The following is a 22,467-nucleotide window of genomic DNA, read 5'->3' as shown; positions in this document are numbered from 1 at the left end:
GTGGGAGCAGAGGTGTCAGGGAGCCAGCACAGTGTGAGGGTGGGGACTACCAAAGCTTACAGTTGCCATTATAGAATGGATTAATAGCCAGCTTGATTCAACTTTCTGTTAGTTAATCAGGTCAGGCTTTTGCTGTGTGTAGACACCGTGTTTCTGATCTGATCAGGAGTGACAGATGCTGGTCTGTCACTGGAAATGAAACTCCAGCCTGGGTGCAGTTTATAAGGCACTACAGAGTTCTGTGATGGTGCACACATCTCAGGCTTTGCACTGCAATGTGAAAGATGGAGACTGGAACCTCTACTTACCAGAAAATAAACCCAAGCTTCTGCAATTAAATGAATGAAACATTTAAGAATGCAGTTCCAATAACTTGTTTCCTGCATGTGTGGCAGAATTACTGTCCCTGACATCCAAAGAAGGGAGGGTAGATCAAAATACCAACTGCATTGTACCCATTTAACTTCTAACCTAAATTTGTGTCACTCTGTGCTATTTACACAGTGTCTTACATCCAAACATTTGTGAAACTTAAAAGTGGTGTGACTGAAAATTCAGAGCTGGTCTTACCAATGGGCCCCTTGAGCCAAGTCCTTACAACCTGATTGGACTCCAGTAGTTATAAATTTCCACACAGGGACAAGGGGCTATTCTCATGTTCCCATCTCCTGCTCTACTCTAAGCACTTGGGTTGGGGTCAGATATGAGAACTTTGCTAGATCATCCAACTGGGCACACAGCAACATTCCCCAGCTGGGCTGGATCTACAGAAAAGCAATCAGGGCCTGAGCTCATTCCTCACTTCTGGTGCTCACAGTCCTTCCTTGTGCCCACCTGCAGGTTGGGTCAGCATTTTCAGAAATTACATATTTTTAACAATTTATTTTGTGAAAAAACAAATCAGATTTCTTCTAGCTATTTTAGACCAATGGATTAAAAGCTTAAAGAGGTTAGACAGACACACAGACATAGGCATCCTTCTTAAGCATCATTCTTAAGATACCAAATTAAAACTATCAATATGTGTCTATAAAATAAGCATTTTCTTGTAATTGCTGTGCTGCTGACACTTGGTGTAAAAACTTGGAATTGTAAAGGAAGAATCTGAATTGTTTCAGACTACAAAATGAAGCTTTACAAATTCTCATTATTTTACTAACTTTATTTCAGTATATGTTTTATTATATATCAAACAGGCTGTGGCTTCATACAGCTATAAAAGAATGAAGACTGTCTTGTAAGATTGGGAGAATATTTTACATTTTTTATCTGTGAGAACATGAGAGACAAAAAATTAACTGGTCTATTTTAAAATGAATGATTATACTAAATTTTAAGTCGATGTAGCTAAACATGTAAAAGATAATATGTCTAAAATTTTGTTTTATGTCTTTTACACAAAGAAATTGTATCAACATAAAGCATACAGCAAGTAGCTAGTGATCTAATGCAGGTAGTTCAATCTAAAATTTAACTTCCAGAGTCAAACACTACATTTTTGAATCATACTTGTGCTGCAGGGAGTTTCTCTCCTTGGTGAAGGACAAATTGGTCATGAAGAGGAAGAAAAAACAGGTAGTGATTTCTACTCCAAATATTATTTCACAGAAATAGAGAAGTTTTGTAGGATGACCTGATGACTTACCTTGTTTGTTGAACATTAGGTGTTTAAGTTAATAATTAGACATTGTGAGTGAGCTGTAGCAGTGCCAGAGATTGGATGTTAACCTTGTAGAAGAAGGGAGACAGAAGAAGGTAATCTGCTCTTGCAGCTACAGCCAGTAGAGCTATTGTGTAATCAATCCAAAATCAAATGAAAAAATATGTATTTTTGTGAATTGGAGTTCATTGCAGCTATTACTTTTTCCATTTCTCTGAAAAAACTTAGACCTGTGGAAGATGAATGCACCCTGATTCTGCACCTGGGGTGAGGCAGCCCTGGATGTACAGACTGGGGAATGTGAGACTGGACAGCAGTGCCATGGAAAGGGACCTGGGGGTCCTGGTCAGAGGCAAGTTGAACATGATCCAGCAGTGCCCTGGCAGCCAGGAGGGCCAAGAGTGTCCTGGGGGGCATCAGGCACAGCATGGCCAGCAGGGCAGGGGAGGGATTGTCCTGCTCTGCTCTGAGCTGGGGCAGCCTCACCTCTAGTGCTGGGGACAGTTTTGGGCACCAGAAACATAAAAAAGCTTTAACCATTTAGAGAGTGTCCAAAGGAGGCCACCAGGATGGTGAAGGATCTGGAGGGGAAGCCATATGAGTGGCTGAGGGCACTTGGTCTGTTCAGCCTGGAGGAGACTGAAGGGAGACCTCAGTGGGGTCTTCAACATCCTCATGAGGGGAAGAGGAAGGACAGGCACTGATCTCTTCCTCTCTGGAGACCAGTGACAGGACCTGAGGGAATGGCCTGAAGCTGTGTCAGGCGAGGTTTTTGTTGGCTATGAGGAAAAGATTTTTTACCCAGAGGGTGATTGGTTGCTGGAGAGACTCACCGTCCTGCCAGAGTTCAAGAATCATGCAGGGCCAGGAGTTGGGCTTCAATGATCCTTGTGGGTCCCACTCAACTCAGGATATTCTATGACTATGTATTTCCATGGAATAGGAGAGCACAGAAGGGTGCCCTGTGACAATTTTATAAAATAATTCCTGGTATTTTATTATTTGCCAAGAAAGTCCGATGACATGTAAGTAGTGAAAATAGATTCTGCAGTGTTTTCTTTTATTTGGGCATTTTGTCCTATAAAACCCCTTATCCAAAGCACCTCATCTAGTACATGTATGGATGCCATTGCAGCAGTTTTCTGGCTTTGCCATGGCATAGAGAACCTGCTCCTGACTGACTTTGTATTTTACCTTGCTTCAACTACCAGGAGTGTGCCCCAAACAATGTCAATATTTTGAGGGAGATCCCCCTTGTTTGCTGCATTTCACTAGCAATGCTGGTTTTCTGGGAGCACCTTCCTGGGCCCACCTTCAATGGAATAGGCAGGTGGTCATCACAGGCTGCCCTGTATCACAGCAGCTGCAGGGTTTACTCTTCTAGGGACACTTTGGATAGTGCTGTCACACTGTGCCATCCTTCAGGCACATAAACTGCAAAGTTCAGATAGTCTGTTGTAGTCAGCATCTCCCATTCTCTAGCTCTAGGTTGCTTCTAGTGTGTTTTCAGAGGTGTTTTTGGGATGCACTTTGGGAGCTGAGCACTGCCTTTCACAATACCCCACTCTCCCAGGTGACTATGGAAAGAGAAGGAATGCAGCACCAGTGCCCCAGATCACTCAGGCAGTGCATAGTTTCTAATTATTTGACATGACAGAACATTGGAGGTGTCAGAGAGGACTCTTGATATCAATTTCAGCATTTGCTGATGTTATAAAGAGGCAGGGTAGTTATTTTCTGTATGAATAGTTACCAAACTGAGGATTTTTTTAAAACAAAACAATCCTCAAAAAGATACTGGCACAGGCTGACCATTGCAAGACATCTCCATTTGTCAGTAAGCTTTTGCAACCACTAAAATACCTCTGTTGTTTGTGGTGACATTGTAAAGGAAGAAAGTAAATGTGTGAGTCAGAAAAAGAACCATCTGTTAAGGTGAATTCTAGTTTTACCTTAACAGGAGGGTTATTTCAACCCATTTTTTCCACATTCTAATCAATTTTAAAGTGGGAGGGATAGAGTGCTTAAAGCTCAATGGGGGGAATTTTTCTGTATTTTCACACCTGCCTTCTTTGCAATAGCAGGGCCCAGCTCGTGGAGTAAAAGGAACATTGTAAATTCTGAGAGGCACTTTTCAAATACAAAAAGATCACTTTGTCGTCATCATCCTCATCCCCATTGTGCTGGAATATAATGATGTGGGAAATGGTGAGATATAGTTGCATAACTCTGAAAGTTGGCATGCATTCCTTCAAAGGGAACAAGAAAGAAGAATTCCTCTGAAAAGAGTACTCTGACTTGAAAATGCCATATTTTGTTACAGAAGCAAGTTCTCTCTCTTTTTTTATTTTTACTGTAGAATGTAACTAATCCAAAGGTATTTCAGATTGGAATTTGTTAGACTGGAACAGTATTTTTGGGCAGTTGTCCATTTTCACTGGTACAACAGTAACAAGCATTCCAATAATTAGCTGGTTAGTGAGTGCTCAGAGTCCAAGGAAAGGAAGAAGAAAAAATCTAAACTCTCAAGATTCTGGTAATTGGCAAGTCTTCCTTTTTAAGGAAAATTTTGCTTCATCTTCATTATTCAGTGGGGAACTGAAAGGGTGTTCTTTAGAAGTCTGATTTTTAACATTTTCATACATTTTTTTTTTCCACATTTTTGAGGACAATTTCTTAAAAGTATGCATCTTGGACACTGAGTTCCTATTTGAAAACTTGTTTCTGCTTTTTGGCAAGTTCCCTCTATGTGTCTGAAAGCAGAAAAAAAAGGACTTGAAATTCCTTTGTGATCAGCTGGGAAGGCACTCAGCAGCATTAAAGCATCATGGGATGGCTTTATATTCAATAGGAGGACACAACTAGAAGTGTCCATGGAGCCTTCCTGCAAGAATTTTGTAATAGTTTGGGCATTTTATGTTAGATTATCTGTCATGCCAAAGTCTTCTAGTCTTACCTTGTGTTTTGGATTTGTGCAGCAAGATTTTGGTAGTGGGGGGAAGATTTTATTTTATTTCTCATTATCTTGTTTGGTATTAAATTAAACTGATTTCCCCAAGTCAAGTCTGTTTTGCCCATGATGGCAGACAGTCAGTGATGTCTCCCTGCCCTTATCTTATCTCACAGCCTTTAATTCTATTTTCTCTCTCCTGTCCCACTGAGCAGAGGAGAGAGAGCAGCTTTGGTGGGCACCTGGTGTCCAGCTGGAGTCACCCCACCACACCTTGCTTCAGGGCAGTGTGTCTTCTCTCCTGCTGAACAGATCATCTGCCACTTGAAGGTATGTGGGTTTTGTTTGAGTTAAGCCATGACAGCATTTTGAGAAGCTCACTCACTTGATGACTTCCTATTAGTGAGAGATTCTGATCTAGGATCCAATGGGCCCAGGGAAATGCAAGGTTTTTTTCACTTGCTAACATAAAAAAGTAAGAAAAAAAATGAGAAAACAGATAAAATTGTATCATACAATCTCCTTTTACTTTAGTCCTCATAGTCCATCTTTAGTAAAAGAGGGGCTGTCCTTATCAGTATTTATACCAAAAATGGTTCTCATGCTCAACAGACCACCATGCTCCTAATCCTGCATTTTTTCTGAACCTCATTCTCACCTAAGATGAAGGTATATTCCTTTTAATAGGTGTGTGGTGTGTGTTGTAAGCTTTTTTGGTTTGTTCTTGCTGTTTTGTTTTTTGTGGGGTGTTTTTTGACATAACTATGGGATTTATTAAGTCAGCAAGACTTTTTGTACGTTTGGGGATCAGAGAAAAGCAAATGCTATTTCCACTTGGTGCTATTTCAGTGGATTAGGCAGTTCTTCAAACATAAATATTAGCTTGAGTGATAATACCTCAAGAACTTCTAGCTTCCTTGGTGCTACCTAAGATTCTTGCACATATTTTTCATCATAGCAATCTTGACATAAAGATCTGATACTCCATGTGATAAAAATTCTGCAATTATTATCTAAATTGATTCATTATCTAAATGGCGCTCATGGGAACCAAATGAAGATACTACTTAAAAAAAAAGTTTAAATATAGTACCATACTAGGAGTGATTCTAAAGGTTGCTGCATTATGTAAACATCTCTGCTCAGCCCAGCTTTCAGTGGGTCCCCAGGTTTAGCAGAAGAAGTGAAAGTAATTGTTCTGGTGGCCCATTTATGACTGCAGCACTGCAGGAAATCACTCAGGGGAGTCTGCTGGTTACTGTGTTTAGGAAAATTCCCAATGCTCCTTTGAAACAAAACATGTCCTTCACTGGGAATATTCAGAGGGATTGTTCAAAAAAACTTAGCAAGCAATTAATAACAGTAATACTTCAACTTATATTTTTCAACTGGTATTTTCAACTCTATATTTTTCACATCTGTTGTTATGTCAGTTCTAATTTATATATTCCTAGTGGTTTGGGTTTTTGGTTTTTTTTTAGAAAGACATCATTTGTTTTGACACTATAACTAATGCCTGCAAATACCATGTTCAAAACTGTTTCTATATTGACACTTCCCAATGTAAAGAGTTTGAAAAGTTTGACCTGAACGTCAAATTCTCATATCTAAACTACATATTTAAGTAGTGGACTCAGTTTTGCATATGTCAAGCTAATACAGTAAAAGTAGATGATAGTGTGTATATTAAAAGCATCAAGCATAAAGTTATTTGTTTTAATGAAAGCAGTTGTACATTTAAAGAATTGTTGCTTTCTGTCTGTGTTTGATGTGTATGTATTTATATTACGTTACTTATACTGTTCTTTCCCGTGTATTATTAATTAATACACGTAATACAGATTACATAAAATATAATCAGTGCTAGGTTTTTCTAGCACTTACATTCCAAAATACTTGCTGTTTCCCTGGTGATGGTGATGCCTGGAAAAAAAACCCCAAGGCATCAATGGAGGGTAAGAAATTGGCTCATGCAGTTCCTTTCCTTCTTTTGCTAGTGCTGAGGCTCTATATCTCACCATGTCCTTCTGCCTGACTGAGATGTTTCTGTGGTCTTTGAAGACCAACTTACATATTAGAGGTGAGCTGTTACTTGTTGCTACAAAAAAACATCAGAGCTTGTTGATGGATGTTTAACTAATATAAAATTCTGAATACCCGAGTGAAGTGTTTTTTATACTTAGGAGAAAGAAAATTAGCAGCAATACATTGTTAGAATTTGGTCAGCTTCTTTGCTTGTCTTATCATGGAACTGGAGCATCCTTTCAAATAAAAAATGTTAAGGTTATATTTGATTGGATGCATTTCCTTCTCAAGAAGCTGTTGCCTACTTGACTGTGAGCCTCAGTTTAATGACTAGTTTGGGTGAGGGATCCACAGTCAAGTGAACTGTAGAGGCATTGTGATTTTTATTCAATGTGAAAATACAAGATTACTGCATGTTCTGGGTATTTTGCATGATTACTTGAAATTTAATATTTACAAGGATATATTTGCCTTAATAATTGATTGTTCCAAAAGACATATAACTAATTCCTAGCCACGTATAAATTACCTTCATTCATCTTGCCTTGCTATTCCTAAAATATAATCCAAAAAGACCCCACTGGTTTATAAGTGGACCATATCAAAAGATTATTTAGGACACGTCATGTCAGTTGTACTGTACAGTAATTTTATTGAAATACTATTTTGAAAAATCAATTGTTATTCAGCTGAATGTTATTATTCAGATATTGGCTCAGTGTGTCTTGACATCCAATCTTTGTGTGAGAACTGTCCTGTGGCAACAATAACATCAAAAACTCAAAAGCTGTGTTTCATAGAAAAATCTGGTGGTTTAAGTAAAACCACAGTTGTGATTTATTGTAATTTAGGCTCTGCTGTGGAATACTGTGCCTATATTCCACTTTTGACCTTTTTACTTCCATTTATTAATTGCCTAGGTGCCTCATTCAAAAATTCTGAGGCAGAAGGGAGGATGATGTCCTGGTTTAAAACCTGCCCACCTTTTCAGTGCCTTCCTACATTTTTTTTCCATGTAAGGAATTTCTCCCCATGGAATACACCTGTCTTACTTTAGGAGGACACAGATGCAGTGACAAACTAATTATTTTAAAACAATGCAACATAATGCTGTACTTAGACCTGCCCAAGGGAGCTTGTCATGGCACCCTAAGTGCTTTCCTGTCAGCCACATCAGGAACTGACTGATTGGGTTGCAATCCCTATGCATCTGAAATATCCAAATTTCTTTGCCACAGGAACCAAGTAGATTATAATACCTGTAGATTAAGAATATTAGGTCATTTCAAAGAGCAGCTTTAATGAGTTAATGAATCTTAAAAAAAACCTTCCAACCCATTGTCACAGCTCAGCTATGTCAGTCATCAGATTACTTTTAAGTTATTCCAAGATACTTTTCACCACGATCCTTACCTTTCATTGTGAAAGAACACAAAATATGCTAATTAGGAAGGTGGCAGAAATACTTTTGCATGTGTGCATCTGGAAGGGAGTTGAAGTATATGTAAGGGAAATGACAGCTCCAAATAAATGGAAGGGCTTGTCACATCCTTCTGCATGCCTTCTCTGCTGGTTCTTGAAAGTCCCAATAGTTTTCAGGCTATATACTGTGCTTGTATTTTAACACTGAACACTGCTTTAGCAGTGATGATTTTTTTGAAATTGAGGTGCTGAACCTTGCTTTCTAAGTTGTGTTCTGTTTCTAGTGCCACATCCACAATTTAATGTATTTACATTTAATTGTACAGATGAAGACATTGGGATCCACCAGTACTGTGACAAGAAAGAACCAGGTAAAATATAAATAACCATAACTGAAACTAAACAAAACTTCAAGATGTTGAATGTTTGACACTAGCTGCTTGCTTTTAAAAATGCAGCTTCAAATTTCTTGTTAGTATATACCTCTGTCTTTCTATGGAGTAAGGAAGCACAGAAAGTTTCTCTCCCCAGACTTCTGTAGGAATAGTAAAAAACCATATTAAACCACAGGGAAAACAAACAAACAAACCCCATAAACCCAACCATTATGTAACTAGAAATCTCTGTGGGATTTTACACTCTGAATTCTTACATGTTTTAAGATATTTTGTGTTGTGGGGAGCCCATGGCACAGCCAGGTGATCGCCAGGATCCCAGCAGAGGGCATCTCTGCCTGCCCTCTGGAGTGGCCATTCTGGGGTGAGCCATCCATTTCCTTGATCTGATTAATCCTAGTAATCCTACAAGTTTCCCCTGGGGCCTTTCCCCACTGGGGCCCACCTGTGCAGCTGTGTCAGCCTTTCTTTCACTGCGAATTTAAGATATCTGCCTTACAGGGTGAAGGCATCGTGGCTGCCTTGATTGTTTTGGAAATTTTCCTGTTTTATCCAACTGTGCTAGTCCTCTCTCTAATATTAATATTTGCTGACAGCAGTTGTAAGGATTAATTCATCTTTTCATCCTGTTTCCTTCAGCATCACAGATGAAGCACAGTTACTTAGAAGAGAAGCAAAAGCTAGCAGAATGTAAGGATGTTTTCTGAGTTTCTTCTTACAGTAAGATCAAATGGCAAATTTTGATTGATTATGCCCCTGGAAGAGCACTAAAATAACCTCAGACTGCTTCCAATGTAACTTTCTGCACATGTCATCTAAGACTGATGAACATGGAACTACACAGCACAAAACAATTGAAAATTTATAATTATTCTTTCCTGGTATATTTGCAATCTGTTTTCTTTCCCTGTCACTAAGCATGGTAGTGTGTATTGCTTTTCAAGTCCATTGTCAAAAGGAATCTCAAAAATAATCCAGATTTTTCTTATGAAATTTGCTTAGCAGATGAGCAATAGACATTTTCCCAATCATCTCTTGACTTGCAACATGAACTGGCTAAAATTGTAAATTGCAACTAAAATAATTTCAGCCAGAATCAAAGTCCAGACTAATAATCATCTGCCTTTATAGAATGGTTTTAGATTTGAAACATTTACCCTGTTCCTTCATTACCTGGTTAAAAGCAATTTCAGTTCATGCTATCACACAGCAGTAGATACAACTAAAATTTTTTTATATTAGTAAAACTTTCCTTTAGCTCAAGTTTTACAACTCCTGCATTGCTCAGATTATTCATTAATGTTCAGACATTATTACACAACTCTGAAAAATCTAATTGATTTTTTAGACATCTTCACAAAGCAATGTCTGTGCTGTTAGCTTACCCAAATAAAAATTCCCGTGGAATTGTGCATGCATAGGAAGGCAAAATGTGTTTTGGAAGGATTAGTTCTTCCCATCACTGCAAGGTGTGTTTGGAGCAGGTTGAAGCCCTGCTGGGGATGGGTGTGAAGGTGCAGCCATGTGGCAAATCCACACCTGCTGCAGAGGATGCTGTGTCAGGTGGGATCAGTGCAGCTCTGGGAAGGTGGGGAGCTGAGGGAGGGTTCTGGGCAGGGAGGAGCTACACAGGTTTGCATCACTTGTGCTCAGTGTAGTGTTATCCCACAGGGCTGCATGTGTGAAAGGAGGAGCAGGCCCAGATAAACCCTGTCACCAGCAGCCCCAGTGGTGTCTTTTACACGTGTGACAGGCAAAAGGAACTCAGGCTGCTGCACCTTGTCCCTGGCAATGCAGGGGTGCCCCTGGCACAAGGCCTGCACAGCACATTTTGCATAGAGGAGCACTGGAGAACTTTATTCATAGCTGTTGATTTGTACAGATAGTTTGGTATCTGTACAGGCAATTTCCCATTTTGCATATGTGGATAAATATTCCAGTATTTATGAAGGCACCCATTGAAAATGTGATCTTACATGCCTAATTAATATTATCATAACAGTTCTACCAACACTGGCTTCAGTCCAATGAAACACAAAGAGAAGTTGTATGCTGGTGTCCTCTTTTGTTGATGTATGAAATCCTTCATTTTTTCACTGTATAGCACTTCTATTGTAAGCTCCTTTTTGCAGGGAGGTTTAAGCATAACTGCTAAGTCATTCAGTCTGGAAGTTGGCATACAAACTGACAGCTTGGAGCTCAAAACTTTTCATCAGGTTTCCTTTAAATAGGAATAGATTATAAACAATGTGTTCTAGTTTCTCATGGTTTTATTGTACGCTTATGAACAGAAAACTGCTCACTTTTAAATGAAGAAATTTCACAAGTTATTAGATCCTGATTCTCAGCCATGGAACAAGCCAATTACTGGCAATTCCAGAGGAAGCTTTGCCTCCTGGTTGCTAGAATTAATGTGTTAGGCCAGAATTTTCACAATAGTGTGCTGAACACTAAAAAATTTGTTAAAGGGCTTCAGCAGTCATGCAATTTCTTCTTTGCTTGATTTGGCAGATTCTTCAGACCAAATTTTCAAGAACATCCTATAAATAACTAGACTCCATAAGTTATGGCATTCACATTTGCCTGTTGTTAATACTTCTATATATGCATATATTCATGCATATATATTTTGCAGACATGTTAGTGCCTGCTTTTTGAAATTAGGCAATGAAATGTTAGTTCAGAAGAATAGAATCTATTAAGGATGCTTGAAACTTGAAGCTGAGTTAATATACTGAACAGCAGATACTTTTTCTCTGCAAGTGCCTAGCAGCTGGGTAAGCTTTGCACACAATTGCCATGGGGAAATCATGGTCATTGTGGATAGAGCATGCCAACTGTTCCTATGATTGAGCCTTCTGAAAACAGATCCTTTGACAATAGAAACATGGCCATTTCCTTCCAGCTGTAGGTAAGTTTTGCATGTTAGGTAACTCCTAGAAATCTTGGGTTTGTGTTTCCACAGAAAAGGAAGTTCAATTCATAGAACTTTTCAGAATGACACATATAAATGTATGTTTGCACACACAGACACATGTATATGTATACAGTCACTTATATATACACATTTCTCTACCATCTTTTTTTTTTTTTTTCCCCTCATTTTATTTGGCAGCTCGAGATTATCCTTGGATCCTGAAAACCAAGCGACCGGACAAACTGCGAGATGCACTCAAGGAGGTAGAGGTATGGTTCAGAAAGGCTCAAGCACAGTAACATCTACTCTGGTTTTCAAATCTCTTTCAACAGCTTTAATTTTCATAAAGATCCAACTCTCCCAGTGATGATAAATGTGCTTTTGTCTGGTGGGCTCTTCTGAAACAGCTGCATCTTTGTGTGTCATTTTTCATCTGTAAACTGGAAAATCAGAAGTCTGTTAACTGATAGTGACAGTGTGTGCTGCCAACTCCACTCTGTTTTCTGTTGTCCTTTAGGACTTAATGCAGAACAGTCCATGTGTGCTGAGCAAATGGAAGAACAAACATACCTGTCAGGTACAGTGTCATCAAAAGGGCTTTGCAGTGTTCAGTCTGTGGTGGGAGCAGTAGTATTAAAATGGTAATGGAGAAAATCACTGGAGTTCTTTTAATACATGGACCCTGATTAAGTAAATTGCTAAATTTAAAATTTCTGCTCTGAAAAACATACCTCAAATAAAAAGCCTGGGGGTTTATTAACACAAAGAAAGGATATTAAAAGGCCTTGATTCTGTGAGGAGATGATGATGATGATGGTGATGGTGATTACTATTGTTATTGTTAATTGTTGTTATATTACTATTATTGTTTGGGGAAACTGAAAACATCCTGTACCTCAAGATAGCAGGCTGAGGGAGCAGCTGTGTATTAAAATATATATACAGGTCTGGAATCTGTGTTTATTATTTTTATGTTTTAATTATCTACATATCTGTCACAAATCTTTTTACTTTATGCTTTTATAACATGAAAGGGAAGTTATAACTCTAAACCAGCTATATCATTAATCAAATTATGGAATGAAAGATTTTGTGACATGTGGCACACATGTAGTTATGTTCTCTGGCTATATGAGTTCCACATTTTATGTACAAGAAACCCTTTGTCACATCTTTACCAAGACAGAACTGTAAGGCAGGGAGGAGAGCTTAACTTGAATCCTCTGCAATCATGTGCCTCTTCTGAAAAGCATATGTAGTGAATTTTATATGTTTATACAACCTTCATGAGGAAATGCATCATATTTGAAACTGCTTTGGCATGGGGAATACTTATCAATATTGCTGTTTCAAAAAAGGAACTTTGTCTTCTAACTTTTATGCTTTTTCAGACTCATAATTTTTTCTTCTTATTTAAGTAGTTCCAAATATGTGTCAGCAGAATGATTGTTAAATATCCAAACACTGTACAGCTAAAATTCCAGAAATGCCTTTAAGAATAGCAAAATTTTTTAATGCTTGACATGCCAAATGGTATGTAGTCTTTTCATATCAATAATAAAAATATGATTGACTAAGCTACATTTGTCTATCAGATTTTACTGCTAGTGAATGTATATCATTCACATACAAATTACATGGTATACATCTGTGAATGTTAATCTTCTAAAGCTGATTTAAATATTAATTGCTAATTTGGAGGAATCATTTTTTCCTGTTATTATTGTTCTGATTAGGAAAGGAATTTGGTTAAGAAATACCAAGTCAATTAGCTGTGAGTGCATTCATTTGCATCCCAGTTTGCTGTCTCTTCATTAGCTTTCCTTGTCCATTCTCCCTTTACCATTTTCCTTTTCCTCCCATTCATCAGCATCCACCTGCAGTGTGTACAGAACATACTCTGGAAAAGTAAATTTCTTGCCAGGATGTGTCATCCTGCCTTTATAATATAACACCTTTGTCTGACTATCAGTTCTGTGTAAAACTCTTCTTTATTTTTTGACTTCATATCCTTTAAGTTATTTCAGGCTTATATCAACATGAATGAGACAAATGCAATTTAACTTATTTCTTCTACAGGATGGGAAAGAAGAGAGATGGGTGCTTTCATTGTAGTATGTTATGTATTGAACCATGTAAAGGGGTAATTTAATAGATTGAGTACTTGGGGTGTTTTTTCAGATGGCTTCTAAGGCCAGAGTATAAGTGATGGTATAGGTTATAGCATAACCAGAGTGAAAGTTATGGATAAAAATCATAGTCCTTTCTCTGTCCTTAAATTCTGCTTTTGGTTTCTCAATCACAAAACAAAATGTTTTTTGTTTAATAGTGACTGATTATTGAAATCTCCAACAAGAGTTAGAATGTTTTGCCAAAACAATTGTGTTATTCCACTTTCTGTCTTCCTGAAAATAAAAGACCTCCAACAAAGGGCAATAAAATAGAGAAAAATGAATAATTTGGAAGAGTCTAGAACAGAAAAGTTGTCTTCTATCAATTTTGATGTCAGATGGTTTGTTTTTCTGCTTCTCATCTGTCTTTGAGCATTTGGCAGCAATAATTGGACTGTCCCTCTGATGCAAATGTTCTGAAGCTTCTGGAGAAGATGTTGTTTATTTATTTTTTAATTTTAAGCAGAATACTAATTAACTGTTTCAGCAGACAGTGCTTACCACGCAATGGTGTCATCTGTGGCATAACACTGCTGTATTCACAGCCTTTTTTGGATGAATTCCAGAGCTAGTGGGAAGAGTCCATATTTGCATTAACTTTGGAGAGTTAAAGCAATGTGTCAGACAAGCAGCATGAAGAACATGTAGGAAATTACCCTGATTTTCATAATTTCAGTGTTTGGGGCTAAATCTGAGCATATGGTTTTAATTATAGTATCTATTTTTGCTTTGTTTTTAGTAGCAATACAATGTCAAATAAACATCATTATAGAAAGTAAAATATTTAACTCAACAGCCACGTTTTCCCATTTTTCACTAGATGTTATTTATATTTGAACCTGCCATATCTGTAGCCGAAGCAGGAGCAGTTCCCTTTGTATTGTAATAATAATGTGCCATCCAAAAATTCAGTAGCTGCTGTACCTTGAACAAGACAAATGGGAAGAAAACTGAAAGGTGATGCAAATGAAAACAAGACTGTCCTTTAAAAGAATAGTGTGATTTCCCTCAGAATTTGTGTAAAACAAGCACAGAGCTGCTGCCAGTGTGCCTTATGTAGCCTAAATATACCACTATTCCTAATCCCTCATTCTTCCTCCAGCACTTCCATCTTAGAAGTGGCCCACAGTCAAAAATTGGGGGCTGTAATTTTAGACATTCATCTGCTAAAAATGTGTGCTGTCATGTTAACTGTGTATGTGCAAATGGCCAATTAGATTGCATCCATATATCCCCAGTGAGAAATCCTGTTGTTTTGCCTGCAGATTATCTTGTCCATTGCAAGAGTGTATTTCTCAAAGTTGGCTTTTCTATATGAGTTTGCCTAGGATGACCATAATGCTGGTCTGGTTTTCTACCTTTGTTGGTATTTCATTTTATGCATCAAAATTTATCCTTTATTTATTTTTTTTTTTTTTTGTGTGTGTGTGTGTGTGTTCAATCAGTGCATTAGAAGTTTCATATTTACTTCCTTGTCCATTGCCAAAAAACCCCAATGACCTTATTTTTGCAGTCCTAATTATACGTTCCAGCACTGCTTAGAGCATCTGAAATAGATGATGTGCCAGTTCATGTAAACATAACCTAGACAGTACAGGGATTTTTGTCAAGGAACTTGGTCTCATATTTAAAAGAGCTTAGTTGAGTCCTAAAGGACTGAGGTCTTCTCTTTAGCTCTGTTCCAATAAGATCTGAACCACACCATTTCTGTATGGTACTTCTGACCCCCAACTTTGATGACCTGTGTGGAGTTGCTGAAATAATCCTGTAATCTTCAGTTAGCTGATGTCAAAGAAAAATAAATACACCATAACATAAGTATGACAGGAAAAAGACAAGAAGTCTTTACAATAAGATGCCACTGTTCTCCTTACCTTTCCCTGCCAAGGAGTAATAACCTAAGGAATTAATTTTATCAGTATCATTGAGTTTACTCAGCTCAGCTCTGGCAGCTTCTTGTCTTGGTCTCCTTCTCCAATTCTTTGGAATGCTTTTAAGTTTTGCCACAAAATCATGAAATCTTCCTATGAAATGATGCCATTGGTTAAGGTTTGGTTTTACAATATCAAGCAGTAAAAATAAATGACATCTAGCTGAAACATTTGATTTCCAATTTTTTATAGTTTTACATTTGCATTATGATGTTGAATTAAACGCATGCCAACATTGTTATACAGTTTATTGTATAAAAGCCAAGCACCAGCTAGCTATGAATCATATCTGTTTCTTGCTAATGAAAAAGATTTATGTATACTTTGCTAAATTGTTTTGATTTCATTTAGTTGTATTTGTGTTGCAATTTATGTATGTGTATAAATAGTTTTTCTGTTGCCATCATCGACATACTTAGAGCTGGATTCTGAATTGAGATCCACAGCAATATTTTCTTGCTTGTTCTATCAGCTACAATGCTCATTATCAAACTGATTTAGCAAGACACATGGTGACATAGCACATTTGATATCAAAACCAAGACATTCTGTCTAGAATACATGAGAAAACCAGCACCCATCCCCAATTACTAAGAGGAACACTGCCCTCATATTAAATTCTTTTGGTTGCTTTTGATCACAACCATTAATGTGTTGTGTGGTTTTAGATATTTGGAGCTAGAAGTACAAATGCATTGATTATTGTGAAACAGTAACATGTAACAACAATAACTTCATCTGTAATAAGGCATGCAACACAGTAATTACGGTGGGGTGGCTAAGAAAGCAATCTGGAATGAAGAGGTGGGGAAAAACCCTGGGAACCTGCTTGAACAAGAAGTGCTTTGCAATTCTCTTCTCCTTTTGCATATTCCTTTGTCAGTTGGGCTCTCCAAAGGGAAAACAGTTTGCAGCAGTATTTTTTACAGGCATATTTTCCTTCTCTTCCAATTTTAATCAGATAGAAGCAAATCCTGGCTTTGCTCCACAGGTATCTTTTTAGGTAGAAGGGTTGATAAGCAGCTGAGCTGCATGAATGGAGAGTCAAGGGCTCAGGCTTCTGAGGATAAAGGGATCCACTTAAGTAGATGCTTAAGTTGTACTAAAGTCCATAAGTCATGAATCTGTACTTAAGTCTTTTGCTTAATAAAAGCTATCTCAATACATATTAGAGCACTTTCCTGTCAGGGAAGGGCTAAGTCTTCCCTTGAGTATCCTCTGCTGCTTATGCCTTTCTTGCTCAGTGGAGAACAATTTTTGGCATATAAAATATGTAATCCTGTCTATCAGTCTTCACATTCAACTCCTAAGTAACAGAGAAATTAAGTGGCCCTTCCTTCCCAGTATGTAGAATAACCAGACGCCCAAACATTTTGCTCAGATTACATTCAAGTACAAAGTTTCTGCCTTACTCATCCAATAGGTATGAAATCATGCTTTCATATTTTGTTTAGGAACACCTTGTGACTGTTTAAGTTACAGAGATAGCTCTCCTGGTTTTATTTTTCCCATCACAGTACTTCAATCTGGAAAATTTATTATGAATTTCATCATTGTGAATTTCTTTCCCTAATTTAATATCTGTTGGATGGAATGATGTAGTGCCTTGTGTAAACAATGCCTCTAACATTGGCTTTTATTCCTTAGCATTGATAGGCTGTTCTCTTTGGAGTTGGATCACTGCATATCCATGTTCAATCCAAGTTTGCAGCCTTCCCTGTTTGCTTTATATTCATTTGTGCTTGTGACTGGACTGCTTCCATCCACCAAAATACAAGCTTAACTAGGCAAGCTTATGTGCAACAGCACCTAAATCTTATCATGGAACAGTCTTTGCACAGACTACACAGAATGTAGCAAGTTGAAATAGCGGTTTCAATTTGAGCACATAAATATTTTCTCTTTTACAGAATATTTTTGATGAAAACATAGAATCATAGAATCATTTAGGGTTGAGAAGACCCTTAAGAGTGAGTCCAGCTGTTAACCTAGTGCTCCAAGGTTAATATGTCCAGGGGTGGTGACTCCACCACTGCTCTGTTTTAAGTGCCTGCTTGTACTTCGTGGTAAACTCTAAGAACTAATTTTTAAAAAACCTCAGTTCTAAAGGAAGATGGATGAAATGCTTTTTTAAAGGGAGATGGATGAAATGCTAACCTTGCATGACAATGTAGTGTGGAAAGTCTGATTAACTTTTTAAATTTAGACTCTAAAAGTTCCTAGAAGAATGAACTTAAACCTATCTTAAATCTATGGACCAACTACACTGACTTATTATAACAAAAATTTGTTAAAATACAATTTAAAATTTCCCAAATATCTCGGAGTTCTGAAGAGGATGACAGGAAAGAATGTTTTGCTGTAGAATGGAAGAAGAGGGAGCACAACGGGAGAAAAAATAAAAGTAATGGAAATGATACTGCATTTACCTACTATCTGTGATTCTGTCGTGCCATAGTGATAGCACAGATATCTATACAGTACTGAAAATCCATGACACTGGTTTAATAACTAGTTTCATAGATGTAAAGCAAAGCACACCCATTACTACAACATTTTATATTTATATAAATGTCTTGTCATGGAACACTGGAGAGGTTTTCATTGGCTTCTCTTCTAGCTCTGTAACAGCTATGATTTATGCCATTACCTGGAAGTTAATACATAGGGATAAAGTGAATTTACACTCTGACTGCACCATCCCTCTTGTTGGCACGTAACACTGAAAGATTGGGGGTGTTTTACTCTCCTCTTTCAGGCTGATATCCATTCAGTTGTTTAGAACTGCACTTTCTAGAATATTTGTGTAATTTTGCTTCATTATTGCTTACATCACAGTTTGGTAGCTCCTGGGTTTCAAACCTCACTTTTTCCAGTAGGTGTTTTGGACAGTTATAGCCAACTATAGTCAAACCTTGCTGGACTTCATGTTACCAAGTTGGAAATAAATTGTGATTTTATCTAATCTAACTTCAACATAAGGACAAATTGAAGTTTTGGAAGATTGTAATAAAAGCTGCATGAGTGTAAGCGTGTCTAACGTTTTTACTAGGACAAAACCTTAAAGGACATCTGTCAGGACAAAACCTTAAAGGACATCTGTCATGACAGGGAATATTGAGACATTGACTATATATACCTGTCAAATTAATGTATGATTAGACTTTGGCAAGATGGGAACTGGTCATTTGTTCTCAGAAATTAATTTCACATCACAGGGTAGAATTCCTTTTTTAAACAAGTGGGTTAAAGGTGTTAGGGCAGGAAAATAATTTAAGTATACTTGGTCTGTTCTTTGAAGAGCACAGAGGTATAGTAATATAGCAAAATATGAAATAAGAGTTTCCATAACTAAATTATTGGGAGCAGAGCATTGCACAAGAGATATGCCCAATTAGATCACTCAGTTCCTGTCCCCCATACTTATTATTTCTACAATCCAGTGGATTTCACTGCAAGAAAGTTCTAAAGACTATATTGTAACTGTATTTGTCTCACAGCTCCAGCACAGAACAAACAGGGAATTTTTTTTTGCCAAATTCTCCAAGAACAAGTGTTTCTCTAGTAATTATCTAGTAAGTTTTTTAAAAGCACAGGGATTTCTTTAAAAAATTTACTGTTAGGTAGAAGTAAAAGCTGGAGTCCCAGATTCTTGGCCTTGGTTGGACCCTCTGGACTTGTCTGCAGAGGTCTTTCCACTGAGAATTCCTTTCATGGGCTTTATTTTCTGAATTCCTTTGCTGTAGTAGTTGCATTCAGAAAATGACTAATGGTTTAATTATGCAAAAATAAATGTTTTTTGTAACTCCTCCCACTGCACGTTCTCTCTCTCATAGAAGGTATTGCATAAGGATCTGATAAATACTGTGACTTAGTCTTCAAGATATATGTATATCATTTAATTTAAGTTAATTAGGCATGAATATTCAATTAACTCTGAAATAACCCTGTCCTATGGTTTAAATTCTTTCTTTCAAAGAGAGACATCTAAAACATTATTTCAATGAGTGAATGGATTTATTGGGAGCTCACAGCTATCTCTGTGGTAGGGTGCAATTATTTATTTAAACAATATAAGAATGATCAGAAATAACGAGAATAGCACAAAGGTGCTGGTTTTAATCCGTGATATAGAATTATATTAAATCCTACTTTATTTTTTTACATGCAAGCTATGCAGCTGCTTTATACTGAAAATATCAGGTCTATGGATGATAGAGTGATCAGTGTAATTCCCTTCCTCCTTCAGAAGTGTTCAAGTGTTTAGCAATTGTAGTTCTTGTACCCTTACAATTCAGTGTTGTGTTCCATCTCTCTTTTTCATTGAAAAAGCTTTCAAAGTGATTATAAGATATCTTCTTGTCAATGATAATTCATTTTTGTAATTTTGAAAATTACAATACTACATAATGGACAGCTGCTTATATGTACCTTTCACTTTATTAATGATTTTTGATGTCTTGTTTTCTCACTCTTTGGATTCAGCTCCTCTTTCACTCAGGTATTTTGGTGTCCCTAAGCCTTTCTGGGACACAGCTGGAGAAGGTGGTGATTGACAGGACCCTGGTGGGGAAGCTCATCTCCGACACCATCAGTGATGGTAATTACACCCATGTGCAAATCAATTGCCTGCATTAACAATAGAGTAGAGAAACAGTATGTCAACAGGTAGACTAATTATTGCCACTGGGGACTTGCAAACACAACAAGTAATTGCATGTAATGCTATAGTTACAACCCTCAGGACTAAGAGCACTTTAAGAATAATATTTAACATCAAAGTTTTCAGGCTTGTCAAATGCTGCATGGGTTTCTAAAATTCCATTTCTTGCACACTGTAATCTCTGTGAACGTGCCATTTGAACTTGTCATATTTATTTCTTAAGTGGGAAAATGGGACAGAACTAAACAGTAGCCAATTGAATAATTGCTTGGGATAGTTACTATTAAAGTTGTTATTAAAAAAGGCCGGATAACATTAGTTATATGGAGATGTTCTGATTTAGTTTGTTGATACCCAGAATCTCCCTATTGTTATTAACAAGTGACTGCTAAAAATTAAGTTTTCATTTTCATTTAATGCAGAAGAAAACTTACAAAAACGTCCCTGTTTTCCATACCTTTATGATATGACTCATATCATTGAGAAATCAACTGGTATCTCGGCTTCTGCAGAAGCAGGAGTATGACAATTTAGTTGTGAGCCATTTTACATGCACACTACCTTCCAAATTCTTTGAGAGTAGACCCACATTTTGTCCTTCTAGTAAGAATATGTGCTTAGTTCAGGACTGATCTTTAATTATTTATTTTTTCTCTCTACCCAGGCATCTATTGAATATGACCTAGGTTTTAAGAAACTGATCTTTTCCTATCAATATATTGTAGTTTGGTCTTGAAAATTAACATTAATATAATTATGTTCGAAGAATCTTCATTTATAAAAAAATTTGACCCTCATTTTTCATGAGCTAATTACACAGAGAGCATAGAACACATTTACTATCTTGTCTTCTTTTTTTCATTCTTCACCTTAATTACTGGACGACTAATTCCATCTATGATTTTTTGCACTCTGTTTCTGTGGGAAGGATTTCCTACTTTCAGGTCACAGAAAGTCGGAAGGCATGGAATCTAAGGTTACTCGAAATTGAAGTAGTTTGTGGAAATTATTTGGAATATTTTGTCTTGAAAAAATAAAAAAAAAAAAAATGTGTGGGTCATGTCTTACTTCAGCTTAATATGTCATCGAAATACTTGTTCAGAAAATACAGCTAACTAAATGAGCTTTCAACTAAAACAACAATAAAACAATGAACATATTTTAGTACATTTGGACAACTGTGTTTATTATATAAATAAAATTATATAATATTTTGTCTTCGTTTTCACTTATTCAAGATTTTCTTAAACCTCTGTGTTTGCTAATACCCAAGTCTGTAGGCGAAATAAAACTGCCTCTGTTCAGTAAAAGTGAACCACTCAATAACTTTCATTGCAATACAGTTTTTATTTTCATAAACAATAAAAGAAAATGCTTTTGTTACCTACACAAATAGTGTTAAAAATACAATTTTTTATACTGAAATATCCTTATATGAGAAACATGAGATAATGTTCTCCTAGAGGAAATTAATTTTAATTCAACAAAAACAGCACGTCTTTCCAAATCTGACTTGAAATTATGGTTGTGATGATAAAGCTGGCCAAGAGAAATTCTACATTTAGCACAAGAAGCCTGTATAAAAATAGTAGTTCTTACTTCAGCAACTGTGTATATGTAGAAATGGATAAAGGTTACAATCTGCCAGAATTACTCATGAAATGTTGTAATTCTCATTCAGAGTAGCATGTCCTCTTAACATTTAGAATAAAGGTCAGATTGCGTGCACAAAATACAGAATTACTACTGCTTTTATAATCCCCCTGCATCTAAGAAAATGCTCCTGATTCTTATTATTTATAGGCAAAATTTCATCAGCATCTGAGTTGTGCTGCATCTCATCTTTAATGCAAACTATGTCTGTGAGGACATCAAAATATTTTAACTGTGTACATACATATTGAGGATATATTCAGTGGTTTTCAATTTTCATGTGTGTGCAGGATCTCAGTTATAGTTTCTGAATCACCTTATCAGATGCTTTATCACCTTCTTTTTTTTCCCCCAGAAAAGCTAGTGTTAATGTTACATTTCAAAGGCAATTATTTGGCTCTAAACTCTACCCTTTAGCATCTGCATACCATATACTTCAGAGTTGTGCCAGGACATGACTGTTGGAAAATGCAAGTGGTTATAAATCAGACTAAAGAAAAGCAAAGCTGAGTAGCCAGTTTTCCGTGCATGTATGTAAGACTGAAGTGTCAATCTATTTACTGTAGATATGTAAAATTTAGATTTAAGAATCTGGGATATTAGTAATATGTGATATTTTTTTTTTTTTTTAGTTTCTTTTTCAGATGTTGTTCCACAGAGTTCTGTTTGTTTGTTTCTAA

At 36.9% G+C, this 22,467-nt stretch overlaps 1 protein-coding gene across 1 annotated transcript in view; it reads left to right on the top strand.

Moving 5' to 3' along the window:
- Window positions 1-22,467, top strand: part of WDPCP (WD repeat containing planar cell polarity effector) — a 146,620-nt gene that overhangs the window by 38,273 nt on the left and 85,880 nt on the right. The window contains exons 3-8 of the mRNA XM_056488869.1: window positions 6,608-6,690; window positions 8,384-8,428; window positions 9,092-9,142; window positions 11,568-11,638; window positions 11,887-11,946; window positions 19,957-20,071. Of these exons, the coding sequence (XP_056344844.1) occupies window positions 6,608-6,690; window positions 8,384-8,428; window positions 9,092-9,142; window positions 11,568-11,638; window positions 11,887-11,946; window positions 19,957-20,071 (425 nt within the window). The remainder of the gene's footprint in view (window positions 1-6,607; window positions 6,691-8,383; window positions 8,429-9,091; window positions 9,143-11,567; window positions 11,639-11,886; window positions 11,947-19,956; window positions 20,072-22,467) is intronic.

The sequence above is a fragment of the Oenanthe melanoleuca genome, chromosome 3, assembly GCF_029582105.1.
Source record: "Oenanthe melanoleuca isolate GR-GAL-2019-014 chromosome 3, OMel1.0, whole genome shotgun sequence".
NCBI classification, from domain to species: domain Eukaryota; kingdom Metazoa; phylum Chordata; class Aves; order Passeriformes; family Muscicapidae; genus Oenanthe; species Oenanthe melanoleuca.
This window is presented reverse-complemented; position numbering and strand designations above follow the sequence as displayed.